The sequence below is a fragment of the Musa acuminata genome, chromosome BXJ3-3 (assembly GCF_036884655.1).
Source record: "Musa acuminata AAA Group cultivar baxijiao chromosome BXJ3-3, Cavendish_Baxijiao_AAA, whole genome shotgun sequence".
NCBI classification, from domain to species: Eukaryota; Viridiplantae; Streptophyta; class Magnoliopsida; order Zingiberales; family Musaceae; genus Musa; species Musa acuminata.
Window position 1 is genome coordinate 5,035,809 of NC_088351.1, and position 27,415 is coordinate 5,063,223.

At 36.8% G+C, this 27,415-nt stretch overlaps 1 protein-coding gene across 2 annotated transcripts in view; it reads right to left on the bottom strand.

Moving 5' to 3' along the window:
- LOC103977566 (transcription initiation factor TFIID subunit 2) overlaps positions 1 to 23,856 on the bottom strand; it is a 38,146-nt gene extending 14,290 nt beyond the window's left edge. The window contains exons 1-14 of one of the 2 annotated variants that reach the window (XM_009393117.3): positions 23,639 to 23,856; positions 16,191 to 16,551; positions 15,925 to 16,070; positions 15,750 to 15,816; positions 14,732 to 14,931; positions 14,453 to 14,606; positions 9,796 to 9,880; positions 9,625 to 9,716; positions 6,586 to 6,711; positions 6,453 to 6,506; positions 3,435 to 3,503; positions 889 to 986; positions 466 to 798; positions 264 to 372 (exon numbers count right to left, since the gene is read on the bottom strand). In XM_009393117.3, coding sequence (XP_009391392.2) covers positions 264 to 372; positions 466 to 798; positions 889 to 986; positions 3,435 to 3,503; positions 6,453 to 6,506; positions 6,586 to 6,711; positions 9,625 to 9,716; positions 9,796 to 9,880; positions 14,453 to 14,606; positions 14,732 to 14,931; positions 15,750 to 15,816; positions 15,925 to 16,070; positions 16,191 to 16,551; positions 23,639 to 23,754 — 2,010 coding nt within the window. In that variant the 5' untranslated portion in view covers positions 23,755 to 23,856. The remainder of the gene's footprint in view (positions 1 to 263; positions 373 to 465; positions 799 to 888; positions 987 to 3,434; positions 3,504 to 6,452; positions 6,507 to 6,585; positions 6,712 to 9,624; positions 9,717 to 9,795; positions 9,881 to 14,452; positions 14,607 to 14,731; positions 14,932 to 15,749; positions 15,817 to 15,924; positions 16,071 to 16,190; positions 16,552 to 23,638) is intronic. The other variant, XM_009393118.3, reaches the window with a different exon arrangement.
- Positions 23,857 to 27,415: the final 3,559 nt, after the last annotated feature.

Below are 27,415 nucleotides of genomic sequence, written 5' to 3' on the forward strand. Positions count from 1 at the left end.
ACATTATGATAATAAAAGACAGAATAATTGAAAATAATTTTAATAGTCACATTTTTTCCATAAAAGCACTCTACCAATCTTCAAGAAGAATAAAACCTGGACTAGTGTTGGAAGAGCTCACCAGCGAATTCATGATACATAAGACATAAATTACATGAAATACAATTTATTATACCATTAAACTAGAAGTTAAACATAAGTAGAAATTATAAATGAGTAGCTAGTAACATTAAGTTCAAGCAAGAAAAAGAGAAACCCTCAACCTTGTATGAAACTTTCCTTACCCACATCTGAACAGGCTGATAAAAATGAATTTCAGCAAGGTATTCCATCTCAGGATCCACTCTGATCCATAGCAAAGGTGAATCGACACTGCATGTAGAATAAGACCATTAATAAACTGCAACAGCAAGAACAATAAAGACTTAAACAAATAAAGTAACATGTGCACAGTAAACAACACACCCACTGCGCATATCTTGAGTTGACACCACATCTGCATTGTCATCAGAGCCATCAGCTTTAGAACCTTTCTTTGGCTTTTGAATTCGCTTTGCAGCTAGTTTCGAATGGCACTGTATCTCAAGCAACTGACAACTTTCTCCAGCCATTGGAAGAACTGGATGATCGTACACTCCATCAAGTTCATGAACTCGGACACTCATCATTCCGGGCCAACCAGGGTGACCTTCTCGATTTTCATCATCTTGATTGAAAGCAGAAGATGATTTTGCAGTGCAACCTCGTACAACAGCTAGTTCAATCATATTTCTTCGTTTATTATAAGACAGCCCCATCCTACAAGTAACATGTAATAAAAAGGTTACAGATTGATGGAGAAGGAAAACAAGAAAAGAAAAAAAATGCATTGAGTGAATTCCCTTCTACCGCATTATAGGGCATCCACAAGATTCCACCCAACGTGGGAAAAATTCTTTTAGGAATGGACGCTCCAAATTTCCAACTTTGTTAGCAAGATGCCTGAACTGCATATTAGACAGACAGACAAAGCTACAAATTAAACATAACAAACAGTCTTAAAACCATTTTAAGACATTTAAAGTTCAAGTAATTAAACATCCGCCTTACAAGCAGTATCATGCCAGAACCCAAACATGAAGTTTCATATATGGTCTCAAATTAAGAAGAGTCTATACAACAATAAACAACTTCAAGCCATAATGTACCAACTATTTGAGTCAGCTACACAGATCTGTTACCCCAATGAGCTTTGTGCAAAGCAAAATCATTAACTAAATCAGGTGCATTTAAATATTTATTTAGGGTTTCTAGTATAGTCTTTTTAGGTTCTTCTCTACCTATCATCACACCATTAGTCCTAATTGCTTCATTCTCTCTACCCACGGTGTCTGTAGGTCTACATAAAACATGTCCAAGGAAGAGCCCATGCAACAAAAATATGTTGAATCATAAAGGATTGGTAACAACACAGGAACTTTTTTGGCTCAATAAAGAAGTATTTTACTTCCATTCAATGCCAAGTGACGGCTAGCTGATGAGCCAGTATCATACATAACAAAAGATGAAAAAATAATATAGAAAAGAAGAATGGGAGAAAAGATAAAGACGAGGAGAAGGTTGCAATTTTGTCACTAAACATTATTACCAGAATCTTAACATTATTACTAGATAGGTTGTAAGGGACTCTTGTGTTTCATTCGATTGGCAAGTCTCATAGTTGTATCAAGAAAAGTAGTACACTTCATGCTAGCACCTCATCCATTAGGTACCAAAAAGGGGGCAATTCTTTATTGTGTATTACACCCTTACAATTTCTTCATTGTACATTCAAATGACATATTTCTATGTTTTCCTTTTGTAAAATTTTCTTCTAATAATACTTGAAATAATACCATGTTTGCCTTCCATCTGTTTTAATTCTATGTCTATTATCTAACATCTATCCAAATTTATTTTTCTTATTCCTATCTTCTATATTTTCTTCACTTCCTTTATGATTATCTAAGTCTTCCAAAGTGGTAGCCTCATTAGGACAATTCTGCCACTAATCAACAAATTGGCAAACTTCATCACATTGTTTCAAAGAAATGTGAAATAGTTTTAGCACCATGTTGCATAAGAAAGTATGGTCATGACTGAGGTTCGTAATTTCATACCGTACCGAAGTATCAAGTTCAGCTCGGTACGGTATGGTACTAGTATACCAAGTGATATGCTTTGGTGTACCAATCGATATATATATATATATATATATATATATATATATATATATATATATATATATATATATATATATATATATAGTTAAAAAATAAAAAAAAAGGGGTGACGTCACGTCGTTTCTTCTCCCCACATGGGGAGAAGAAAACCTCGAAGCCTCGACGACGTAATCGAGACTTCTTCACGAGAAGTTTCTTCTCCCCGCGAAGCCTCGGCAACGTCACCGAGGTTTCTTCTCCCCACGCCGAGGCTTCTTCTCCCCGCGCAGATTAGGAGAAGTCACCGATGACACCGAGGTCTCACCGCGAAGCCTTGGCGACGTCGCCGAGGTTTCTTCTCCCCATGCCGAGGCTTCTTCTCCCCATGCGGATTAGGAGAAGTTGCCGATGGCGCCAAGGCCTTGTCGCCTCATATGAGGAGGAGATAACATCTCATCTGCGACGTCCGACGAGGGAGGGCAGCAACGGATCGAGATCGTCGAGGGAGAGCGACGTCGAATCTCCAAGTTCTCCCTTTTCTTCTCCCTCTTCTTCCTTCTCCCTCAGCTAATACCACCCGGTAACGAGCGGTGACGATCAAAATCGACTATCACCGACCGATTTCAGGTGATAACAAGGCAGAAACAACCCCAATCAACGGTACCGCCTGGTAGCCGGTGATCTGCGTACCGGTCTGCTGGTGGACCGGTACGGGCGGTATCATTCGAAATTAAAAACCCTAGTCATGACTACCACACAAGCTCCTACTCAATCATATTAATAACAAATGGAATAAATTTCTTCACATATGTAAAAATTTTTTACTCAATCTTTCCAATAACCCAACCATGAAAATTATTGTGAGTATCATGAGTATTTTCATCCATAGCGTAAGTGAAAAGACAAGGACTCAGTAGATTCTTAATATCTATATATATAGATGACTTAGCAAACATCCAGCACTCCTACTGCAAATGACAACTTGAGGATCTAAATATTTTATAACTAGTAGGTACTCCTTTATTTTCCAAAGTGTACAATAAAAAATCTCTAGTGACTATTGATAGCTTTTTTCCAAATCAATAAAAAAAATGTGCTATAACTAGTCAATTAAACACATTAAATTTCTCACAATTACTTGGCAATCACTGAGTTTTATTTATCAGGTTGTAGAAATATATTAAACAACAATCTAATTGCATTAGGTTAACAGTACAGCACCTTAAATTTTCTTCTGTAAGTACATTTACTGACCTCTTTAGTGCTCAGTGTTCTCATGGAGCGAGTTGAGCCAATAGCCCTACAAACAATAACCTGTAGAATCTGAAAAGTTCAACAGACATATTAAAAGAAGCATAGGTAACCCAATTAATAATGTTCAGATAACATACTTGATCCCGTAAGGCTATGGTATGAGAGATACCATGCCATAACCACAAAAAATGTTACAACCGTAGTAGACAACAGTACATATAGACACAAACCTAGTGCACCTTAAGTTGTAATAGCATACTAGAACCATACTACACCCACCCGAGTGTTTGTATGCTCAATATAACTGTTGATTCAACCACATGTTTGCAATTTTGGCCAACAACAGGATTCAAGCAGTGTTTGCAATTTTGGTAGGCACAGTATGATATCACGAGTATTTGCCAGTCCAATGGGCCGCCAAGATGCAGACCAACCCAATTTAGACTGGTTCACACCCGTTGCACCGATCAAAATTGGAGGTGTACTAGGTTTTTACCAGTGAGAATTTGTCCATTAGCAACAGGTACCAATCAGTAACGGTCGGATCTGCATCACATCACCCAATCCAACCAATGGGGCCTGGTTAGGGGGCTGGTTGGGGGTCTATATAGACACTGTTCTCACTCATTTCTCCTCTCTCACATTCTTTCTCAAAAATATTGTCCCTCTAATTCTCTTGATTTCTTGGGTAAAAGGCTTAAATCTTCTATAATTGCGTCGGAAAATGATTAGGGAAGGTTGATTGGAAATTGAAAAGCGGTTCAATCTCAAGATGGATAAAATTGTCTTCAAATCAAGTTAATCCAAAACTTAATATCTATGTTAATTTCATGTAATTAGAGCTAATTAGGGTCTTCATGTTCCACGTATAGCCATTTTAGGGTTAATTAGGGGCAACTAATGACACAGCATGCTCACGTAATTAGAGCTTATTAGGGCGTTCATTGAATTAGACCCTTTTAGGGCTAACTAGGGGCAATTTATGACCAATTACAGCATGAAATGAAAGTTTATTTCAATGATTTAAATGGGCACTTGGGAGCTTGCCTAGGCACTCGAGTAACGCGAGGCGAGGCCTAAGCGCCTCAACAATGAAGCAGGCAACGCACTTCAATGAGGCGTCGCTTGAGCGCTCACCTGAACCCATGCACTAGGCACCTCGAGCGAGTGTCTGGTGCAAATAGTTGAACCGAACCAGATTTTCAAGTCTGGTTTGACCCCAAGCGATGCCCTTTCTTACCTACAAAAGCCACCTCTGCACGCAAGCGCGATCCCGAGCGATCAACCCTAGCGAGCATTCCTGCCTCTGCCGCCGACATGCTCTGCAGCTTCCTCCGCCGTTGCTGCTATCGTCCACAGCTTCCTCCATCACTGCTGCTTTCTCCTTCCCCACTATCAACCATCAGTGACACTTTTCTCTTATTTTTTTCCTCTACTACTATTAACAGTTTTTTTCTCCCCTCTTAACTATTGTTAATAGTAAATAATATACTGTTAATAGTAGATTGTTAAATCTCTAATCTTTATTGTTCTGAAATTATATATTAGGTTTTAGAATTAATGACAAGTGTACAAAGCAGTTTAATTCTAATATAGGTCTTCAAAAATATGTTTAGCATATTTCTATTTAGTTGTATATTATTTTAATTATAATATTTGGGAGTGCCTCACTTTGCTCGGGCAGGCGCCTAGGCGAGCGCCTAGCGCTTTTTAAATCATTGGTTTATATCTAGGATCTATGTCTCATTTTTTCAAAAAAAAAAAAAGAGCCGAATTTCACTGTATACAACCATAAAAGAAAAAAAAAAAAAAAAAAAAACTGTACATTGATATGGACCAATACTGTCCTGGTCCGCCCAATGACCAGTATGCTAGTACCAGCGACATTGCATACCTTGGATTTAAGAATTATAATATAACATATCATCTTTCTTTTAGTATTTAATGGTTTCGAATTGTATCATCCATGATATGTCATCTTTTCTGATTATGGATTACTTTTTATAACAATATAATTATACACAACATGCATCATGACCATCATCCAGGTATGTAATGACATGATGATAATACCTCATATAAAAACATTAAAACGTTTGAGTCAAGCTAACACATATTTGTAACTAATACACAGGAAAACAAACTGTGAAAAAACTGGGGGAAATAAGAGAGAGAGAGAGAGAGAGAGAGAGATCGAGAAGAAAGGAACCATTCGAAAATAACTTATTTGCTCAAAACGATCATGACAGCCACATTCCCCCAACCAAATAAAATGGACATTAAAAGAAGAAACAATAAATTATAAGACAATGAATGAAAAACCGTCCAGACAGGTATGTATGACCCGGAATTTTACTGGTCCACAGTGATTCTTTTGCTTCTCCAACAACCATGTAGGTAAAAAATTATATAGTACTACAAAAACAAATAAAGAAAAAAATACGAAAATAGTTTCAAACAATATGACATCTTCTCTCTAGACTAGCATTTAAATTTTCAAAAAATTAATTATTATTTTCATCATATCCTTTTATCTCTATATCCCTTTCTTTGTCTTCCTTACATGAGAGTGAACAGAGGATGTTGCAACCATGGCAATAGACAGGTTCCAACAAAAGGCAAAAACTAGTTTCTTCTCCCCCGTTTGACAACCATAGTCTCAGATTTGCCTTTCCTCTATTTTAGCCTACCTCTTCTTTCCCATCTGCTCTTCCCCTCTTTTCTCCCTTCTTTTGAGGCTATGAAATTGCTTGAAGTGGCCAAGTTGGCCAGCCCAGAGAGTTTGATTAATTATAGTGTTTTCCCATTGATTTTCAACCATACCCCAAGAAATTGGTTGAAATCAGTTCAGCCTTTGATAACACCAACACGGATTGAGCATACCATATCGGAATAAATCCATACTAAAGAATATCTCTGTGCTGAATCATTAGCCAAGACAAAACTATCTACAGTTTAACAACAATCATAAAAAGCAAGAAAAAAATATATAGAGGAGAGAGATGCACATGAACAAACCTTACAGAAAGAGTCTGGGCCTATCTGCTTCTCCAACATTTGAAGAACTGATATCTGTTAAGAAATAGCAAATAAAGCATTCCTCAATTTTCTAAAATAAGACAACACAAGGAAAGTTGGAAAGTGAACTTACAGCTTTCCAGGATCGGATCTTCCCATATAAACCAATCCATTGAGTTCCATATAAATCACTTGAAGCAGCGGAGGAGCTCAAAGCAGTAGCACCGCTGACATCAGCTTTACAGACAGCAAAATTGGCCTAAAAAGATGCAAACACGCTTGGTACTTAAGTTAATTCTCTGAGGTCAGTGTTTTCCAGCAGCATTAGACTGTCTTGGTGATAACAAAGGAAAAACTACATATTAGACAATACATAGAGATGTTCAAATGGACATTTCAACACATGAAAATAACAGAATCACTTGCCTTAAAGGATAATTGAATCATTCAAAATATGCTTTGCAAAACAACAATGAAACAACTATTAGATATGCAAACATTTGCAGATTGAGAAATAATATCATAATATTAAATTTCAGAGAAAGTCATGAGTTATTCAATGGACAATCGCAGCTGAGAAGTGGCATCTTTCATAATTCTATGAGAATTATATACACATAAAATCAGTATCAAATGATTAAATAAATATATAATTCTCAGGATGCTCATACTGAAAAAACTATTTACTCATAATAGGTAAAGAGAGAGAGGCTGTTCACAGTACATTTAATATTTGATCCTTTTATTATTTCAATTCTAGGCCTATATCTGTTGCAATCCAGCAACTGCATAAAATTTAAATAACTCACAAAGACAGAGAAACTGCTCTTCCTGAGACAACGGACCTTCGGATACAAATATAGAACACGTAGTAACTACCAGTAAGAAAACGTTTGTTTTGGACACGTGCTATGAATTTTTAATGAACATTTACTAAGCAAGTACAGGAGCCACAAACTCATGGAATTTGTGAAACAGCAATCACAAAAATTGGCCAACATGAAGTACAAGAGAAAATACTCGTCATGAAAAAAAATAGCAATGACAAGTGCCGACCTCAAGAATCAGCACTCAGCAATCAAACAACAAACGAAGCACTATTTTTATCTTAAAATTTGGGAAGTTCAAACTAAGCATAATGTAACCAAGTTAGGCATGTTCAGATGTTACACAAAGTACTCTAAAGCTCCATCTGATACTGAAAGTTTGTGACTTCAAGGGAAGGGATACTAAAAAGCTAGACATGTTGCTCTTTCAAAACAACAAAAGCCAGAAGACAACCTAAAGTCCACAAAGTAAGGAACGTGAAACTTCACTCCTGTGAAGAAAAAAGTAGACACTTAATTAGTTAATTTCTTAATGACTCTTCCAAACCAAACTATATGATCTTGAAATATAACTCTGAAGACTCCCTAATATAGCAATTAAAATAGGGATCAAAATCAATCCAAAAATCACAGATTAAAAAGTCATACTCTGACTGCAACTGCATGCAATCTCTACCAAGATCTAACCTAATCTAACCCCTCTTTTAAACCACAGCTGTGTCAATGCTCAAGTTGGATTTTAAAGATATATTGAGAAAACAAATAGATGCTTGTTCAAAGATATTAATACAAAAGTTGACCTTTAACAATGTTATAATACAAACCTTCTAAAAGTTTGAAGGTGTATTTATGCATAAAATCAGTAATTTAAAAAGAGCTAGGCGCCAAAAGGCACTAACGTCCAAAAACGCCCGAGGCGCTAGGCGCTCGCCCGAGCGTAGCGAGGCGCTAAAATATAAAAATATATAATATAATTAATAAATATAATTATTTAAAATTTTAAATAAAAATATGCTATTAAATTAAGAAAATCTAAGATACAAAATCACAATGTCACATTAAAAAAAAATTCAAATAAATAAAAATTAACAGTATTAAAATTAAAATAATATATTATTAATCTATTAACAGTATTGAAAATTAATCATTTCAAATAAACTTAATAATATTAACAATATAGAGTATACGTATACTGTTAAAAGGAAGTGTAAAGGGGTGCTGAGCTTCCTGACTGAGAAAAAAGGAAGCGGCAACGGCGAGCGGCGAGCGGCAGCAGCGGCGACAGCGGCGAGCGGCGAGCAATGGGAGCGGGATCGGCGAGCAGCGGGAGGCGCGAGCGGCAACAGCGGCAGCGTTTACGAGCAGCGACAGCGGCGAGCAACGGGAGGCGCGAGCGGCGACAGCGGCAACGTTTGCGAACAGCGACAGCGGCGAGCAGCGGCAACGGGAGCAGGAGCGGGAGGCGCGAGCGACGACAGTGGCAGCGTTTGCAAGCAGCGGCAGCGACGAGCAGCGGGATCGGGATCGGCAGCGGCAAGGGTTGGGGTTCGGTTGTCACTTATATGAGTTTTAGTTGGTTCGATCGAACCAACTAACCATCATAGACCAGACCAGGACCGAACTAGACCTAAAATCCTGGTTCGGTCGCCTTGGTTAACCCAGGCTCTCGCCCGAAGCGCCCAGCGCCTGGGCTCGGGCGAGCGCCCAGGCGGCGGCGCCTGTTTGAAGCGCGTCGCCTGGGAGATTAGTGAGGCGCTCGGGCCTCGCCTCGCCTCGCCCGAGCGCCCGAGCGCCTTTTTAAATCATTGCATAAAATAACCAAAATCTTAATCTTCTAGATCATTCTTCAATAAAATATTCTCATCTGTAGCTTATATTCTCATAATCTCAAGAGTATACCAAATATTTCACAAGTATGTGCTTGGTTAAATTAACAATACAGGTTAATGTTTAGACATATCTAGACATTTTGTACTTGGCTAGTTGGCTACAATGCCAAAGCAAACTAAATGATCCAAATGTATTCTCCATAATTCATAGATTCTTAATAGTTCCAAACTATGACCATGCAGCCAGAGACAACTACTACTAATTGTACATTAATGGAACTGCCAAAAATTCATTGGACCTCACAAACCATATTTCAAATTCATGTATATAAAATTTTCAATGGACCAGTGGCTTGGATTAGTTTTTAGTTATGCAGAGTGCCATTCATCACCAAAGAATTGAAGTTTCCTACTATAATTCCTACCTGATTTCATTAATGTAAGGAATTTATGCATAAAACTAATGCATTCCGAAATACTTGCAAAAGTAGTATTAATGATATGACAGGGTTATACCTTGTATCGCCGATACCGTGCCTCATTATTACCTAAGGAATGCTTTATATAAGTATCTGTCAGAAAGCCAGCGAGCCCATCTAATAACCATTCTGCAAACAATACAAAGTCAACATTATCTGAGGCTTTTCAACCATCTCCAATAAAAACTGCAACATTTCCAAGACTCACCATCTGTTGGCTCATGTGCGGTGATGAATACTCCAAACCATTGCCTTGCCAGGGCATAAGCAAGCTTAATTCTAGTATCAATTGTCTGGTTGATTTAATAAAAGGGTTACATGAAAGAATATTGCAAAAAGTAGACATAAGCATACAAGCAACCCAAAATCAGATCAATTACGATAGAACAATCATAATGTGATAAACTAATCAATGAGTATCAGAACAAATGAAGCAATAGTACTTGGGTGCTTTGGAAAATGAATTCGAAAGTATGCCAAAGTATAGCAAACATACATGCATTATCAACAGACTAATGATATTGAACAATTTGCAAGGGAAAAAAATCTTCTACAGGTGAATTATTATGCTACTTCAAATGATGAATATTTGTAATGTTTGAAGAGCTTCATGAACAAAAGTATTTATTAACAGCACGCTGGACTCCACGAATAGCCAATCTCTACAAGAAGCTGAATGGCACTGTTTATTGTTTTTTACCAGTTATTAGTCCAGGTGCCATGATAAGAGTGTTAGAAATCACCATTATTTATTATGACAAAAGAAAACAAGATGCACATAAAATAATCCAATATTACATAAATCTACATTATGAGCTTCTAACTACAAAGTCCAAGCAATTTAACATGCACAAATATTTGGTAGCATAACATTAGCACTAGTACTGGACAAGTCCTTTCCCCTTCTTTTTTACCACAGTTTCATTTTTTATATATTTTTGTGGCCTAATATTAATCATATCATGAAGAAAAAATTAGTAAAACTCTCGATAAACATTAAAATTATTATACATACAAAACAAGGCATATTTGTAAATACCATACATACAAGTTCAATTAAACATGATAATAAGATTTAAGAACTTTGACAATCATTAGATATCAACATGCACACATGTCACATGTCTTATGACCTTATTGATACCAAAATGAATGTTGTGCTGATTGAGGAACTGCCTCCGGCTAGAGGCTGACATTACGTGTGTTCAAGTCATGGAATGATATTTGCTCCCATGCAAGCATTTTAATTTTAAATGATACCGCCCGGTACAGCCGGTACATATTAGTCTGCCAACAGACCAGTACGCAGACCGCCCGCTAACGGGTAGTATCATCGATTAGGGTTGTTTCTGCCCCGTTACCGCCTGAAATTGGTCGGTAACGGTCGATTTCGACCGTTCACCGCCCACTACCGGGCGGTATTAACTGAGGGAGAAGGAAGAAGAGGGAGAAGAAGAGGGCGAACTTGAAGATCCGACGCCGCTCTCCCTCGACGATCCCGATCCATCGCCGAATGCGCGGATGAGACATCACCTCCTCCTCGTCTGAGGCAACGAGGCCTCGGCGTCGTCGACGACTTCTCATCCACACAAGGAGAAGAAGCCTCAGCGACGTCGTCGAGGCTTCGCGGGGAGAAGAAAACGAGGCGATGTCGCCTCGACAACGTCGCCCTTTTTTTTAAGTTTTTTATTTTATATATATACACCAACCAGTACCAAAGATTTTAATTTCGAATTATACCACCCGTATCGGTCCGCCAGCAGACCAGTACGCGGACAGCCCGCTACTGGGCAGTACCGTCGATTGAGGCTATTTTTGCCCCATTACCACACGAAATCGATTGGTGACGGTCGATTTCGATCGTCGTCGCCCGATACCGGGCGGTATTAGCCAAGGGAGAAGGAAGAAGAGGGAGAAGAATAGGGAGAACCTGGAGATCCGATGCCGCTCTCCCTCGACGATCCCGATCCATCACCGTCCTCCCCCGCCGGACGCCGCAGATGAGATGTTGTCTCCTCCTCGTCTGAGGCAATGAAGCCTCGGCGTCGTTGACGACTTCTTGCAACGAAACGAGGTGACGTTTCTTTTCCCCATGCGGGCAGAAAAAACAACATGACGTCGTCGAGCCCTTTTTTATTTTTTAACTTTTTTATTATATATATCAAGCAGTATGCCAGAACGTACCATTCGGTACACTCATACCGAACCGTACCGAGTTGAGCTCGAAATTGCGAACCTTGATCGATACGCCTGAGTGTACCGCTCGATATGCTCATACCGTACCATACCAAGTTGAGCTCGAAACGTCGGTACGATACAAAATTACGAACGCAACTCCCATGTCATATGGTGTTTGACAGACAATGTGAAGCATTTTGATCAGATGAGCAATATTAACAACAACAATAAAACTAATCCATTAAGGGGTGTGTAAACATATGTCTAGACCTAATGAGATGCTCCACCAACTGGAAATGAAGCTCCAAAGGTGGTACGATGACCATGTTCATTGTTGAGCTCTAACACTAGGAAATAAGATCCATCTATTTCAACAAATTGAGATTTAAGACCAATTATCAACTTTATATTATGACCTAACAAACACAAGCTGATAGAAAGGCAGTTGTGCACCTAGATTTACCTAGTTTTAAGTTAGGATCCAAAAGGGTCCATCTTATATCTGTATAGATTTATGCTAGGTACATATAAATCCAACCTCATCTAATCATGAGTTGCTCATCACTAAATTGTTGTGTAAAGGGCAACAAAATAGGCGGAAAGCAAGAGAGGTAACACGTACAAATGAATATATGTGATGGAATCAAGAAATACTTAATACAGACAAAAATTCTTCTCATATGGAACATTTGAAGTTTTATGGAAAGAAGAGTGGAAGAGAGGGTGAGAGGGAAAAGACAATTTGTAAAATGGTTTTCGACCAGTTTAGTATAGGCAAGGCAAAAAAACTGGGTAAGCTAGTGTTGTCAAAAGTGCCTAGATACCAAAACACACTGATGCGCTAGACGCTCACCTAACCGCTCGATGGCAACAGTGAAGGGAGAAGAGGGGTGGGGAGGATGACGACACAATGAAGGGAGAATTGGACTACTGGAGTCCCTACATAGAGACAATGGAGGAGAGAGAAGGGTGGGGCTCAAGTAACGTGGATGTGCTACTGGTGAAGGGCGAAGTAGGGTGGGTGGTGGCAATTGGGGAAGGGAGAAGGTAGGCGTCAGTGGCTACCTAGAGGGGCGACAACTAGGGAACGAAGAAGGGAGGTGGCAAGGGTTGTTTAAGGTAGAGAGCGAAGGGAGAAGTGGAGAAGATTTGATCACCCATGTGGGTTCTAGGAAGCAACAAAAACGGACAAGGAGAATATCCGATCAATAGCTAGACAAGTTGAACCTAGCCTAGTTTAATTGAGGTGCATGCTTGAGCTAGACAAGCAACACCTCGCAAGGTTCAAGAGAAAGGTAATAGGATCAATATTAGAATTCAAGATCAATTATATTTAGTGGTGTGAGGACTTAGCTAGAAATAGCATAGTTAAGTGTTTTTTATTTAACTAAAAAACATTGTCTTAACACACCATTACGTAAGAAAAGATCCACATAACCAATGCCAAATAATTGGGAATTACAACTTGTTATACCATAAACAATCAATCGATCAGATTGATCAATCAAATTGTTTAATAAGTACGTTCAACTCAGACAAGATGTTAATACTTGTAAAGTTCTATTCAACCTAGAACAGTGATTTAAATAGGCGCTCGAGCGAGGCGAGACCCAAGCACCACGTGTGTGGACCAAGCGGCGTGCTTCAATGAGGCGTCGAGCGCTTCGGGCGAGCACTCAGTTCAAATAAGTGAATCGAACCAGACATTTTAAGTCTGGTTCGATTCAATAACACAGTTTCTTACTCTCAAAAGCCACCCTTCACGCCCGTGCGACCCTGAACCAACCCTAACACTGCTTCTACCTCTGTCGTCGACACTTTCTGCCACTGCCTTTCCCATAGACGCAACGTACCGAGCCTTCCTCTATCGTTGGCGATCGAGTCCAACGACGTAGCATGAGCCCGTAACTTCCTACCACTGTCGCTCCGTGTGGAGTTCCTTCCATTGTCGAGAGAGAGGACCGCAAGTTCCTCCGCCACCGACAGACGCCATTTAGAGCTTTCGTCATTGCCATTACAGCTATCCGCAACTTCCGTCGCTATTGCTGTTCGTAGCGCTGTTACAGCTGTCTTAAACTAATCCTCCGTCGCTGTTGCTGCCAACTTCTCACCGTTGCCTTCTCACTGCTATTGTTGCCACTTTCCTTCAATTTCCACTATTAGTGACCCTTTTATCCCGCTCTTTTACTGTTAATAGTTCTTTTCTCTCTCTCTAACTACTATTAATAGTAAGTAATATATTGTTAACAGTATATTTTTAATTTAATATCTTTTTTTAAATAATTATATTTTAATTATATTATATATTTTTTATATTTTAATATTTCAGAGCATCTCGCTTCAATTAAAGAAAAAATTAATTTAGTCAAACAATTGATGCTAAAAATACACACTAAAATTCTCATCTAATTTCTCTTAAGGAACAAAATAATAAAATTTACCAACTAAACCAGTTTGAGAAGAAGTTAATCAAAAGGTAGAAAACAGAAATAATATGAGAAATTTGAGATGAAAAAGAGCCAGCAACATAGTCAACAACTATCATCTGAGAAATAAATCCCATGGTTCTGAAATTATATATAGCAGGCAATATCATGTAGACCAAAAAAACTTGCATATGCATGTCTATACAAAAACATTTTCTTAAAAGAAAAGTTGCAAATCTCACAATTAAATGTATAGCAAACCTGATCTATAACCCTGTCATCAAATAAAATATGAGAACCAAAGATGCAAAGGGATGCACCCAAGCTCAAAGAAGATATCGTTAGTTCGGGTGGGATGAAGATTTGCTTGTATGAGCCAAATGGAAAGGATGTTGAAAGGTAATCTTCATAGTAACTGTACAAAGTAAATGCCAAATAAGGTATATGTAATTCAAAAACCACCATAACAAATTAAGATAGACTAAGCACAACATCAGTAAATAAACAGTTGATACTCAGTTGAACATTCAGAAGCAGTACCTAAATGCATTATGGAAAAACCCAACAGTATTCTGAAGCTTCGAAAAGCTTGGCGGTAAACATATGTGTGATATGATATTGATATGACTGTCTGAAAGAATTTCGAATGGAGCAACAATCAATGATATCCATCCAGCACTAACTGGAGTGGTTAACTTATATACGAAAGTTTTGCGAGGAGGATCATCTTTGCTTAAAACCTGCAAGACATTCTCATTATTGCAGTGGAGAATTCATCAAACTAGTCTTCCGAATATCAAATACAAAAAGTAAAACATAAAATGTGCAAAACCCAAGCATATATCTATACAGTAACTAATTATGCTTGGCAAGAAGAAAAATAAGGAATAATTATTGATTGTCCATGCAGAATATGTGTATTTAGAGAAGATGCTGATGAAGATTTAGACCAATTAATCAGAGAATTTGAGGCATTAACATCATTGACAAGATGGAATAAAGAATGTATCATCAACGTAAAATTTGCAACTAGGATTATGTCCACAGTTTTTTTTTGTCCAAGGATTATGTCCACAGTTATGTACGGATAATGGTACGACGGGCACATAATAGTATAAGAAGATGTTTTAAAGGTTTTAAGAGAATATGAATCAGTCATTAGAATTTAATTAGAAATATTCTGCCACCGGAGAAACCTTGGAGTTCTGTCACAGTGGCTTATGGTACCACGAAAGTTTAATTATCTTGTGGTTTGCCTAGACTCCAAATTAATGTTTGAGCTCAAAGACAAGATCACTTAAGACCATACATATTAAAATCATGAAACAACGTAAGCATCTTGAAAGGACAACATAAAAAGTTAATGTCGCTAAAATCCTGGGAGAAAAAAAAATAGAAAATAAAATAATGAATATATTTAATTATTTATCACGTTTGTAATCATATAGGAGCAGTTACGACTGTGGTTAAAAAAAGAGAAATTCATTTATAGGTGAAGGACATGCCCAAAGGAGACCCATAGATGCACTAATTAAAGGAGACAAGTTGATAAAGATACCTGATAGTGTAAGTCACCATTGCTTACAGCCACAAGATTGACATCAACTGTGAACTCTAGGTCAAACCTGTACAAGAAAATAAGTAAATAAACCTCAAAAGTAGCCAGATTTTCTTCAATGAAAAAGTTTGCAAATAAAGTCTCAAAAAAATAATTCTGATAATTATTAACTTACGGGCAGCGCTGTGAAATGCTATCCAAGCAAGGAAACCAGCAATGTGCACGCCTGATTTGGTTATCAGTGAGCAACACATTGTCCACAAAATGAATACCAGTTTCAGCCCTATCTACCCAATAATCAATTCGAACTAGCTTTTCATTCTGTTACAAAATAAACCCACAAAAAAAGCACAAGCCTTCAATTGTTCAAGATAAAAACATGGAACACTCTTATAAAGCTCAGTGAAAGATGAATGTATAAGACAGAACAAAGAGAATCACCTTATCCTCTGGATGGCCATTGCAACCATTAGCAACCTGCTGGCTGCAGGAGTCTTGCACAGAGTTCCCACCATTCTCTTTTTCCTGTGGTAGATCTAACTTTACTGATCCATTACATGCAATAAGAAGATTTGGAACCATTTCTTTGTCCAAGGATGATGTGTACATGGAGCAAGCAACATTTGCAGCTGAACTGGAGCATGACACAGAACAGAATCTAGCCTCTTCAACAACTTGATAATGAGGAAAATATTCAAAATCAGCTGGTTCACCATCAACAGATATATTTGTAATGGTCATATTATCCGCATGCAAAGCCACATGCCCACCCTCTGGAATGGTCATTTTCAACTCAGTATACCTTGAAAATGAACAAACAACTATTAGTCCTTTAAATTTAACAGTCCTATGGCTCACAAGATTTAGACCTATTTTCCTGCATAACAAGTTCTATATGAGACTTCTTGCTTGATATAAATTGCTAAAAACAAGCTAATCATCTAGTGCTAATAATGGTATAGATTGTTCTCTTCATAAGCATTTAAGAAGTATTAAGTATAAAAGAATGTGTAACCTATGGATGACATTGATTAATTATGCACATTCTCATCAAGTCTCCATAATCAGCTGATGATTAAAAGATGACACAAAATTCCTGCATTTCTTGAGACACCTGCACAATCCAATGTGCCAGATTAGGCTCTAAATAGCTGCATATGTCTGTCCCAAATGCCAATTTTTATCTAGTTTCTAAACTAGTAAATCCCATAGCTTAGCTGATTCAGCTAGTAAGAATTGATAGGCCTGTTTGATACAAGGATTAAAAACCCCATGATTTCTCCAAAAGTTCCAAGAAGAATATCTCCAAGTCTCAAGCAAAGATCACTTTTTGTGTGTTTGGTTGGCAGGTTTAATTATGGGCAGAAACTGAGAATTATGATGGTGGAACATAGAAGCTTCTAGATACCAATGAAATTTGAACCTGGAATTTTGAGGGTATAGGAGAAACTTAGAAGAGTGTCCAGTATAATCTCCATAAAACCCACTACCTAACAGGGTATAAAACTTCAATCTGAGGATTCCATGGATGGGTTGATTGCATGATGGAATTTTGAGAATACTTCCTCGTGTGAGATTTTGAGGATGTTTGGCTAAAATCCTAGGATTCACAGTAAATGCTATTGTAGTCCCCAGACAAAAATGGACCTTCATAGAAGACCCTAGCTTTTTTGCAACTGTGTGATGAATGGGTTTAAAATAACCAACCTAATATATTAGCACTCAGCAGGCCAAACCTACCTTAACCCTTCGCATAGGCATTAAAGAAAAACTTCTTACATAAATGTGATGAGATTTATTTGAGACATGAGTTGGCATGATAAACCAAACCAATAGTCCCAAGTTCTATTGTATGTGTTTGACACCGAAGGATTGCTAGGGTCTGTGGACACAAGCCATTATATGTAGTTGTTGCTTGAATTCTAGGTGTCAATCCATTGCAGATAGCAGCTAACTAGAAGACAAGCACATGATGATATTGTAGACTGCAATTTCAGTCATACTCGCTCAGGATACCGAGCTCTTGGCAAAGAGCGATTGAGAAAAAGACGCAAAGAAAAAAATTAACAAGAAAGATGGGAATGACTGGCACTCAAGACCCTAGCCACCTTCATCTTCTTATTACCAATCTCCACCTCTACCTCGTCTTGTTTTCTGTGTCTCACATGATCAATGGTGTACCAAGAGAGAGTTCTAATCAAGACCAAAAACCCAGATTCAACTGATATAAGATTTTAGGCTGAATTGTGGTCCTCAGTTCTGAACCACATGGATCACAACCAAAAGTGGTCAAATTAATTCATTATCATTCAAAATAGATTAAAAATTCAGAAACTTCAACAAATTCAATAGAAGCAAAATGTTTTCATCTAAAATCAAGCAGCCTACACGATAGTCTAGAATCAATCTGTAAATATAGAAGAATGAAAAATTTTGTAAGATGGCATTACTTGAATGTATTTATGTGCTCTAAATAGACAGTCATGAGGCCCATAGCTATATAATTTAACAACAATCTAGAACTTTCTAAATCCTTTTTAACAAATTGATATTAACTGTGTTCCCACAAATGCATACCTAGGTGTTTGAGCTATGACCATGTTGTAGGCCCTTGGCACTTGTAGTGTTTAAGGCCTAAGCTCTTACATCGGAACTTGCCAGCTGTCTAGGCACCTAGACTACCTTTTTAAGGGATTTATTAATTATTACAAATAATTACCACTAAGGTATACCAACTCAATGGACAATATGTTGAAAGTACTTGTTGTTTTTGAGCAATTTAACAGATACTTCTCTTCCACAAGTTGCAAGATAAGCAACTTTTCTATAAGCTTGGGCAATCAACAATAATAATTAATAAATTTGTTCAATAAATCCAGTTTATTGTGCATGGCTTCTAGTTATGATGCATGGCATTGCAACTTAAATATTATATTAGTATTTATTTTACAATCTTAAAGAAGCATCTTTCAATGAGACACCAGAATGTATATTCAACAAGCCCTGAGATTTTGGTTGGAATGAGTGATATGAGATGATGGAGGATGAGAAGTCCATCTTATATGATATACAAGGAAAATTGGAAGATGGCATATAACACATCATGTGCTAATCATAAATTTGGTAGGAAATAGAATACATGATAATTCACAATGAAGTTTAGATTTGCATTACTTCAAGTTCCATTTCCTTCCAAATAATCGACAAAGTCATCCCTGCCATGTCACTTTATTGAGAATAATATCACTTTATTGACAAAGTTTAGATTTGGAATTTCATGTATGGGTACTGTACTATACGAGTACCAATCCATACATTTGGTACACTGGTACATTAGTGTGTATTGAGTTTTGAGAAAACCTACACGAGGATGAAAAACAGAAAAGAAAAAAAGAAATTGCTCGATACAGAGCCTATACCACCCTGTACCAGGCGATACCAACCTGTACCAAGTGTTACGCCCAATACAGGTTCGGCATTGGGCAGACGGTTACACAAGTCCATGTACCGGTCACCAGTCAGCCTGATAAATACCGCCCATACTGAACTTATCAGGAAGTGTTACAAACCTTGGTATCAATTTAGACGATGCTTCCCTCATTTTATTTGTTATTAACAGCAACCTGAAACTTCCACAAGTCCAAAACAATCTCTAGGTTTTCTTTTTTCTGATAAGTGGTAACATATCAATATCTTCATTTCCATTACATTAATCCTAGTCTAACATATTGCCTCGATAAGGGTCACCTTTACAGGATAGAGCACATCAACAAATATAACCATCCTCCTCCTCCTACTCACCTCCCCCCACAAACCAACAACCCCCCCACCCCCCAACCCAAAAAAAAACACACACACACACAACTCCCCTTTTTTTATGCAAGAACCAAATTATTCTCTAAGGTTTACCTCCACAACTATCTAACCACCCTATTTTACCAATAAGTAATATCTTACTAAATCATCCGTTCAAGTTGATTAATGTAACAAAGATACCTTACGTTTTCCCTTCCTATTTTCATGAACATCTATTTCTACTATAATTCCATTCAGTTAACGAGTTACCAGATTATAATTCATTTACTGATCTTACTCCTACATTATATAATACTTTTATAACCAACAAGTTTTACCTCCCTATTTTAACAAATGATTAATTTGGTTAAATCTTTAGTTTCAAAAATAAAAACAATCATCTGCTGATCATATACCTCGTGGAGTCGCATCTCAGATATCAATAGTCAGTTCATTAATTACTTGTAAAAGAGTGAGGACTATTAGCTAATTTGTACCTTCATTATTATGGAGCTGATTGTCTTCACAGAATGGTTCTTACACCATTATTTGCTCCATTATATGCCAACTAAAACAAATATATATTCTGTCTAATTCTTTACTGAAAAACCATGTACATATATAGAAATCTATCACGAACTTCTTTTAGGTTAAAAAATCATGGTTCGTCATGCCAACCTGTATCGGGCAATATAGGCAGTACAGACCAGTCTGACAAGGGACCAACATGTGGATCGACCTATATCAAGTGGTCCATAACATGGGACCCTGTATCGCCCTATATGAGGTCTGTACCAATCAGAACAGTCAAAATCCGACCTTTACCGACCTGTACCGGTTGGTAATAGTCGAATTTTGATTGATACCAATCAATGGCTAGGATTTGTTGAATTCAAACGGTCCATTTGACCGTTTGAACCAGATCTAAGGGTTTCTAAACCTTTATACCCTCTCATTCTCTCCCCTTTCACTATCTCTAATTCATCTACTCTCTCAATCACTTTCTCACTCATATATTTATCTTATTCTCTCATTTGCACTCTCTTGAACTCCACAGAGCTACGATTTGTGGATTGGATCAAACTTTGAAGGCTAATTAGGGAGGTTTAACACCTAAGTTAAAGGAAGAATCAATGTCTATTATGTTGTTTGAGATCTTTCTAATGGTAGAATAGTATTAATTAGAGAATAACCAAGGCCTTTATTGTTGTGATTAATGTATGTTTAATGCTTTTTTTTTTATCTTACGATAATTAATAGTTGATCATTCTTCTTCGAACAACAATACAACGATCAATCTTATAATACAACATTCTTGAACCTCCACACCAATATATGCAACAATCGTACTTGCCTCAAGAGCTGTCTCGGACACGTACAGATCACGACAATTAAACTACGACCACCACCACATTGATGCACCAATGGTACATGGTGTATCGGTATACTATATCATGGGATTAATTTCAAGATTGAATCCGACAAACATATAAAATTGATATACATATACATAAAATCAATTACCACAATCCACCGGTCGTGGACTCTCATCGTTCTTTATAGTGGTAGAACAAGGTATATGATCTAAAGATCAATTACTTAATTTATTTAAATCTAAAAGTTTAAGTTGTTTAGCAAATAATCTAACAATTCAAATTATTTTTTGCAGAGAATTCAATATCAATAGAAGAATGGCCAAGAACGTACTATAAAACTACTCCTCAAAGTCCGAAAAAAATATGTGCCACTATTCTTTCCTAATTTAGATCATTTTTGCTAAAATTATATATTTATTTCCAACTTTAAAACTTCAATCTCTTTTTTTTATTTTTTTTAGAAATTTTTAGAGCTATTTTCGACCATTTTTTTCATGCCGTCAATATGCCCCGTCGTACCAACACACGGCACACAGCACATTAGTACCAAACGGTACTTACCAGACCGTCGACTAGTCGATACACCGATATGACGAACCTTAAAAAATCACATATAAATCTTTCATTTTATATATACGTTCTCGAAAGATTCTAATAAGTAAATAGATTCTACAACATAATGCCAAACCTAACTTGAAAACATTTGGCTTAAACATAGCCCAAGAGCTTCATCACACAATAGTTAGATTAGGCTTAATTAGCCTAATCTACTCCAGAAAGAAGAGAAAACTATTTTAGAGATGGACAACATTTAATGACGGACAAAGTCAATATAAGAATTGATAAAGATTGTCAACAGCATTGTTAGACAAAGTGCTACTAATTGCATGATCAAGTAGGTTTAAGACCATAAGAGATAGCAAAAGACTCCTATGAAAGTTTGTTTTTTCTTCCTCGGCACACAAGTTCAACAACAAATCGAGTTATAATTAATCGGTGAGCCTAGTAATTAAGGATCATTGTCTCAATCATATTGACCTTGCCAACTAACCAGACCATAGGATTTATTTGACATGCCAATACACACATAAGCAAAGATGTACACATCTCATAAACACATGGAAAAGTTGAGTAGACATCAGTTCACATTTAAATTAGCAACCTTTCTTTTTGTTTCACGACAACTAATTACTTGCTATGATAACTTTTAGAATTGAGTTCCAATCGACAAAAATATGGTAAAAAGTTTGTGGAAGCAAAATATGAGTTATTTACAAAATCAAAAATATGGTTGCCTTATAAAAAAACTACATTGTGAGATACTGAGTAAGAAATATGAACAGAATTTAGAACAATCAAAGTGACTTTGTGGCTTTCTAAATATATCACCAAACATGAAGTTCGTGAGAATATTGAATAAGCTAGCAAAAAGTAACAAGAATATGCAAATAGTTCAATTAGGCAAGTAAGCACATGCCACAGCATCATAATTTGTAATTTGATGACCTTCCAAGGAAAAAAAAAGAAGAAAACATAGCATCGATGTACTCAGTGTAATATCTCAGAACTCAGTCTAAAAACATTTGCAATAAAAAAGGAAGGGAACATTTTTCTAATACAATTCTTGTTGTCTGATCCCATTCTTCATGTGATCACCACATGATTGATAAGTACTATACATGTGCTTCATGAGAATTAAGAAATTATCTTAACCAAGAAAGAATACCATTTCACATTGCTCAGACCACATGATTAATGAGTATTATGCATGTGCTTCACAAAAAATCTAAAATTAAGATAAATATTTACTAACAGCAGGAGAAAAGGTGGAAAAAATTCATGACAAGATCATAAACTGAAAATTCATTAGTTTGATATTAGCAACTTGCTGACAGGAAGAAATGCTCAGAGATTAAAGGAGAAAAAAAACCTTTAATAACAAACAATGGGAAAAAACACTGCTTCACATAGTTTGGTTCAGTGCTGTATGTTACAAAATGTCATCAGTTTGCAATCATGATTTGTCAAACCAACACTGACAAAAGATGAATAAAAAACATATGGAAATATTTGGCAAATGATCCTTTGTAGTGTATCATTCTTACATTTTCTTAGAATGTTTTATCTCTCAAGTAACCAGTTGTTTAACCTTTCTTCACAATGTTATCGTAGCAACCTTTGGTTTTTCAGCGAGTTACCAAACTCATTGAGTTAAAAAGACAAGCCCACCAGAACCGTGTCTTTGACTTCCAAAAAATATTACCAACTACACACAAACATTTCCATCTTTGAATTTCCAAGTCCACTTGTGTTACTTCACTCCAATGGTTCTTCCAAATGTCATCCAAATACAAGATTAAGATTTTTTATTTAATGCATAAAATGTCCACAACTTTACAGGGACAGAGAGCCAACTATCCAAACTCAACGTTGTATGTAGCCTGTTCAAGAACACAAACGAAAATAGCGTAAAGAATCGAAAACGAGACCCGCACTAGCCAAGGCGGACTATCAATTAGCACATTCATCTCAGAATCCATCGGATCATTTCAAGACTCGTCATACCCTAGCTGACCAGCTAATCATATCGAAAAATCACCGAAACCCTAAAAAACGAACGGTGTATGGGATCAAGAACTTGCTCCCGAGAACAAGAACCGCCGTTCGAGGGGGGGTGGGCGGGAAGCGAAAAGTGACCGGAGCCGAGGATTCCCTTACCCGTAGATTCTTCGCTTCACCATATCGATCGAGACGCAGAGCTTCTGGTGGACGACGACCGCTCCCGAGCACTCGGGCTTTTGCTCCTCGTTCTTCTGCTTCCGAGGCTTCGCCATTGACGCCCGCGGAGCAGAGGAGGAGAAAGAGACAGAAAGCGGACCTGAGCTCGAGCTTTCCCTCCCCGGCAGAGGGCTTCGCTTCCCTGTTGTTATCGGTGGCGAAGAGGGGCCGAACCCTTCATTATATAGACGCGAGGAGGCTTCCCGACTCGACAGTGGCTTTTCTGGTCCGCGACAACTCGGCGCATCGGTCCGCCGGTTGGACCCATCGGTTCGCAGCGTTTGGTCTTGATTGGATTTGGGTGTACATTTTGGGCGTATGTGTATATACACCCACACATCTGTGGGTAATTTCCGAGAAAATTAAATTCCAGATTTATGAATTTTCCGGGATCAAAATTTTTTTACAAAATTACCAAAATATCTTCACTCTTGGAAAAAGACCGGTTTTGGTCCAAACCCAGTTGGGTTGGATCGATTCTTCAGTCTGATCGGTTCAATGTTAAACCGATTTATTATTAAAAAAAATATAATTATATGCAAAAAATACTATTGCCGAACCTTAATTAGCTCAAATTCACATGACATTAATTATCAGCTTTATTATACATTTGAAGGTCTATAGATTGATTTATTTAAGTTTTTTTATTATTAAAAGTATGAAGATTTAGACATGTTTTAAAATAAGGGATGATATTTTTCACTTAACAATGGATTTAAATCTATATAATGATAATAAAAAAGTAAGATAAAATTTGGGCATAATATTTTTCAATCGATTTACAGTCTTTTAGCTGGCAAGCCAAAATATTATAATATTTTATGTCTTTCTATGATGGAACAATGATAATAAGAAAATAATAAAATGTTATAGTTAATGAGACAAAACATTATAACTGTGGTCAAAAATATGATAATCAATTAGGTTTAATACCACACTAATTTGGCTAAAAATCTAATCCAATCCAGTTCAATTTTGAACAATAAAAATCTCTCATTTTTCTAACAATAAACACATCTTGATAATTGTATAAGTGAAAAACTTATCCAGACAAACATGCAAATGTGGAGCTTTTGAGGTTCCTAAAAAGTGATAACTCTGCTTTGATTCCATAATAAGGAAAAGGTCTAAAAGCTAATATATTATACAAGCCATGTCTTTGCAAGATATGAAAACTTAGTACCTAAACTTTAAGAAACTTATGTATGCTTTGGTGCTATTAGCTAGAAAGCTCCACATGTAATTCCAATCTCTTCATATAATTGTGATGATCGATTCATCGATATGACAAATTTTGTCCAAGCTAAATGCTTCACGGCAACTCTCGTAGTCAGTGAGGCTCAATAAGTTTGATATCTCAACTACCGTAATAGCTTAGGAATTAGTAAATTTGGTTATGAAGTTAACTCCAAAAGAATTATCTCCTGGACCCTCCATGTCCATGGATCTACAACCATCAAGGAAGGAGGTGCAAGGCTTGTTTTGCATAACCCCAATAGGAACATATTTGAATGCTCTCTCTATTTTGGGTTCAAGGTGACAAACGAGACTTTTCTAATGAGACTTCACATTAGCAAGGACATATTGATAAAAAATTGAAAGTATACAGTAACTCACAATTGATTGTCAACCAAGTCAAGAGGACTTATGAGATTCATGATCCTATCATAACACTTTACATCATAGAGGTCTGGACAACACTTGTCGATATCCTCTCCTTAATATTGAACAGATCCTATGAGAACTAAATGTTGTAGTAAATGTCGTTACAAAATGACTTCGGGAGCCCAAAACTCAATCTTGAGAATTCAAGTACCGGAGTTAAGGCAAAGAAGCATATCTAAGGGTAAGGTTTTTGTTATTTCTCTTAAGTCTACTTTAATTGGGGACATCCTTTGCTACTTGAATATCCAAAACTAACCTACAGACCTAAATCAGGCTAAAAAAGTTTGGAGGCAATACCCTTAGTATTGCTTAATTAATGGGGAACTCTATCGTCGATCCTTGACTTAACATCTTTCTCTTTTGCCTTCGCCTTGAGAAGGCAATGCATATGTTCCATGAAGTTCATGAAGAAACATATAGAGAGCATGTCGGAGCCCATTTGCTAGCCTTTAAGATTTTATGGTGGAGTTATTATTGACCCACACTTCTTTAAAATGTAAGAGAATACATCTAATGATATAATTGATGCTAGTGCATGAGTCTAAAGATTCCCGATGGTTGTACTTACCCCTCTAGATTCAGCTTGGCTTTTCACTCTATAGGGTTTGAAAATCCTAGGTAATTTGTCATGGACATAAGACCAATGTAAATTCATTAGTCAGCATAGACTATTTCATCAAGTGAGTCGAGGCCATCGAGAAGCAAGTTAAAAGATTTGTATAGAAAAATATTATCTACAAATTTGGTGTCTCTCTGACTATCATCACTAATAATGAAACGTAATTTAATAATATTAAATTTAAGAAGTTATACGAATCCTTCAATATTCGATTCAGCTTCAATTCTATCATACACCCCAGACCAATGGGTAATTCGAAATCACCAATCAAATTATTTTTAAAGGGCTCACGAAGAAAGTGCCCGAGGCTAAATGAACTTGGGAAGATGAATACCCAAAGATTATGTGGAGTTATCTTACCATGTATATAAGTAGAATTAGTTGAATCCAAACTCTCTCTCTGTGTCCAATAATTTAAAATTAACTTTAAAATTTTCTAGATATTCATAGTAAATGAAGATAATTTTTTTTACATAATAAAAAATATTCTATCAATAAAATTTATTCTACTAAAATTTATTCTTAATAGAGGAATCCAAAAATATCCACCAACCCTAACAAATATCAAACCTCACTTTAAACACAGATACCACGCATACTTGTCCTAAAATGTAAGGGAAAGCCAACAACACAAATCAATTTAATTACATTTAATCTTTCAGATGAGGAAAAAAAAAAAGACAACTAACAAGAATATCTAAATGGTGCATGCAATTAAAATCTACATCAAACACGGACAACGACAGGTCGAAGCCTTTCAATATGTTCTTCTTCCCTTATTAAGAATGTACTAAGTATGACGCCCGGACCAAAATGCTCACTTTAAGCCTATTCTATTATGTCCATCTCCTTTTTCTTTTCTTACCCTTCTTTGACTCATCATTTGGGCACCACCTTGTGGTAGCTAATCATTCTATAGCTCACACGTGGCGTCAAGTGGGAGGTGTCTTACACCATTCACTGTACTACCTCCGTAACATTAACATCAAGTTTGTGGTGTCAATCGTGCTCCTTGTCATCCACTTACCAAAATGATTCCACCCCTAAGAAGAAAAAGGGAGCCCACATGATGCACTCCCAATGCAAGTGGGCAAGAATATTTTGTGTGGACATATATATATATATATATATATATATATAATTATATATTCTTTTTGTGATCCTCGATCACATGAGCTCTAAATTATAGATGATCAGGATGGAGATTGTTTATGCCATTTCCATCCTACGTTTCTTAGGTCTAATGAACATAAGGATGAGTGGACTTCCAACTATCTGCATCAGAGGTCCGATCGAATGAATCACTCATTAAATGGGTGTGATCCAATTAGACGCATCATATTTCTAGAAATTAAATACAACTGTATATTATATTAAAATAAAATTATGAATAAAATACTATAAAATGATTATTTTGATTAATATAGTAAAAA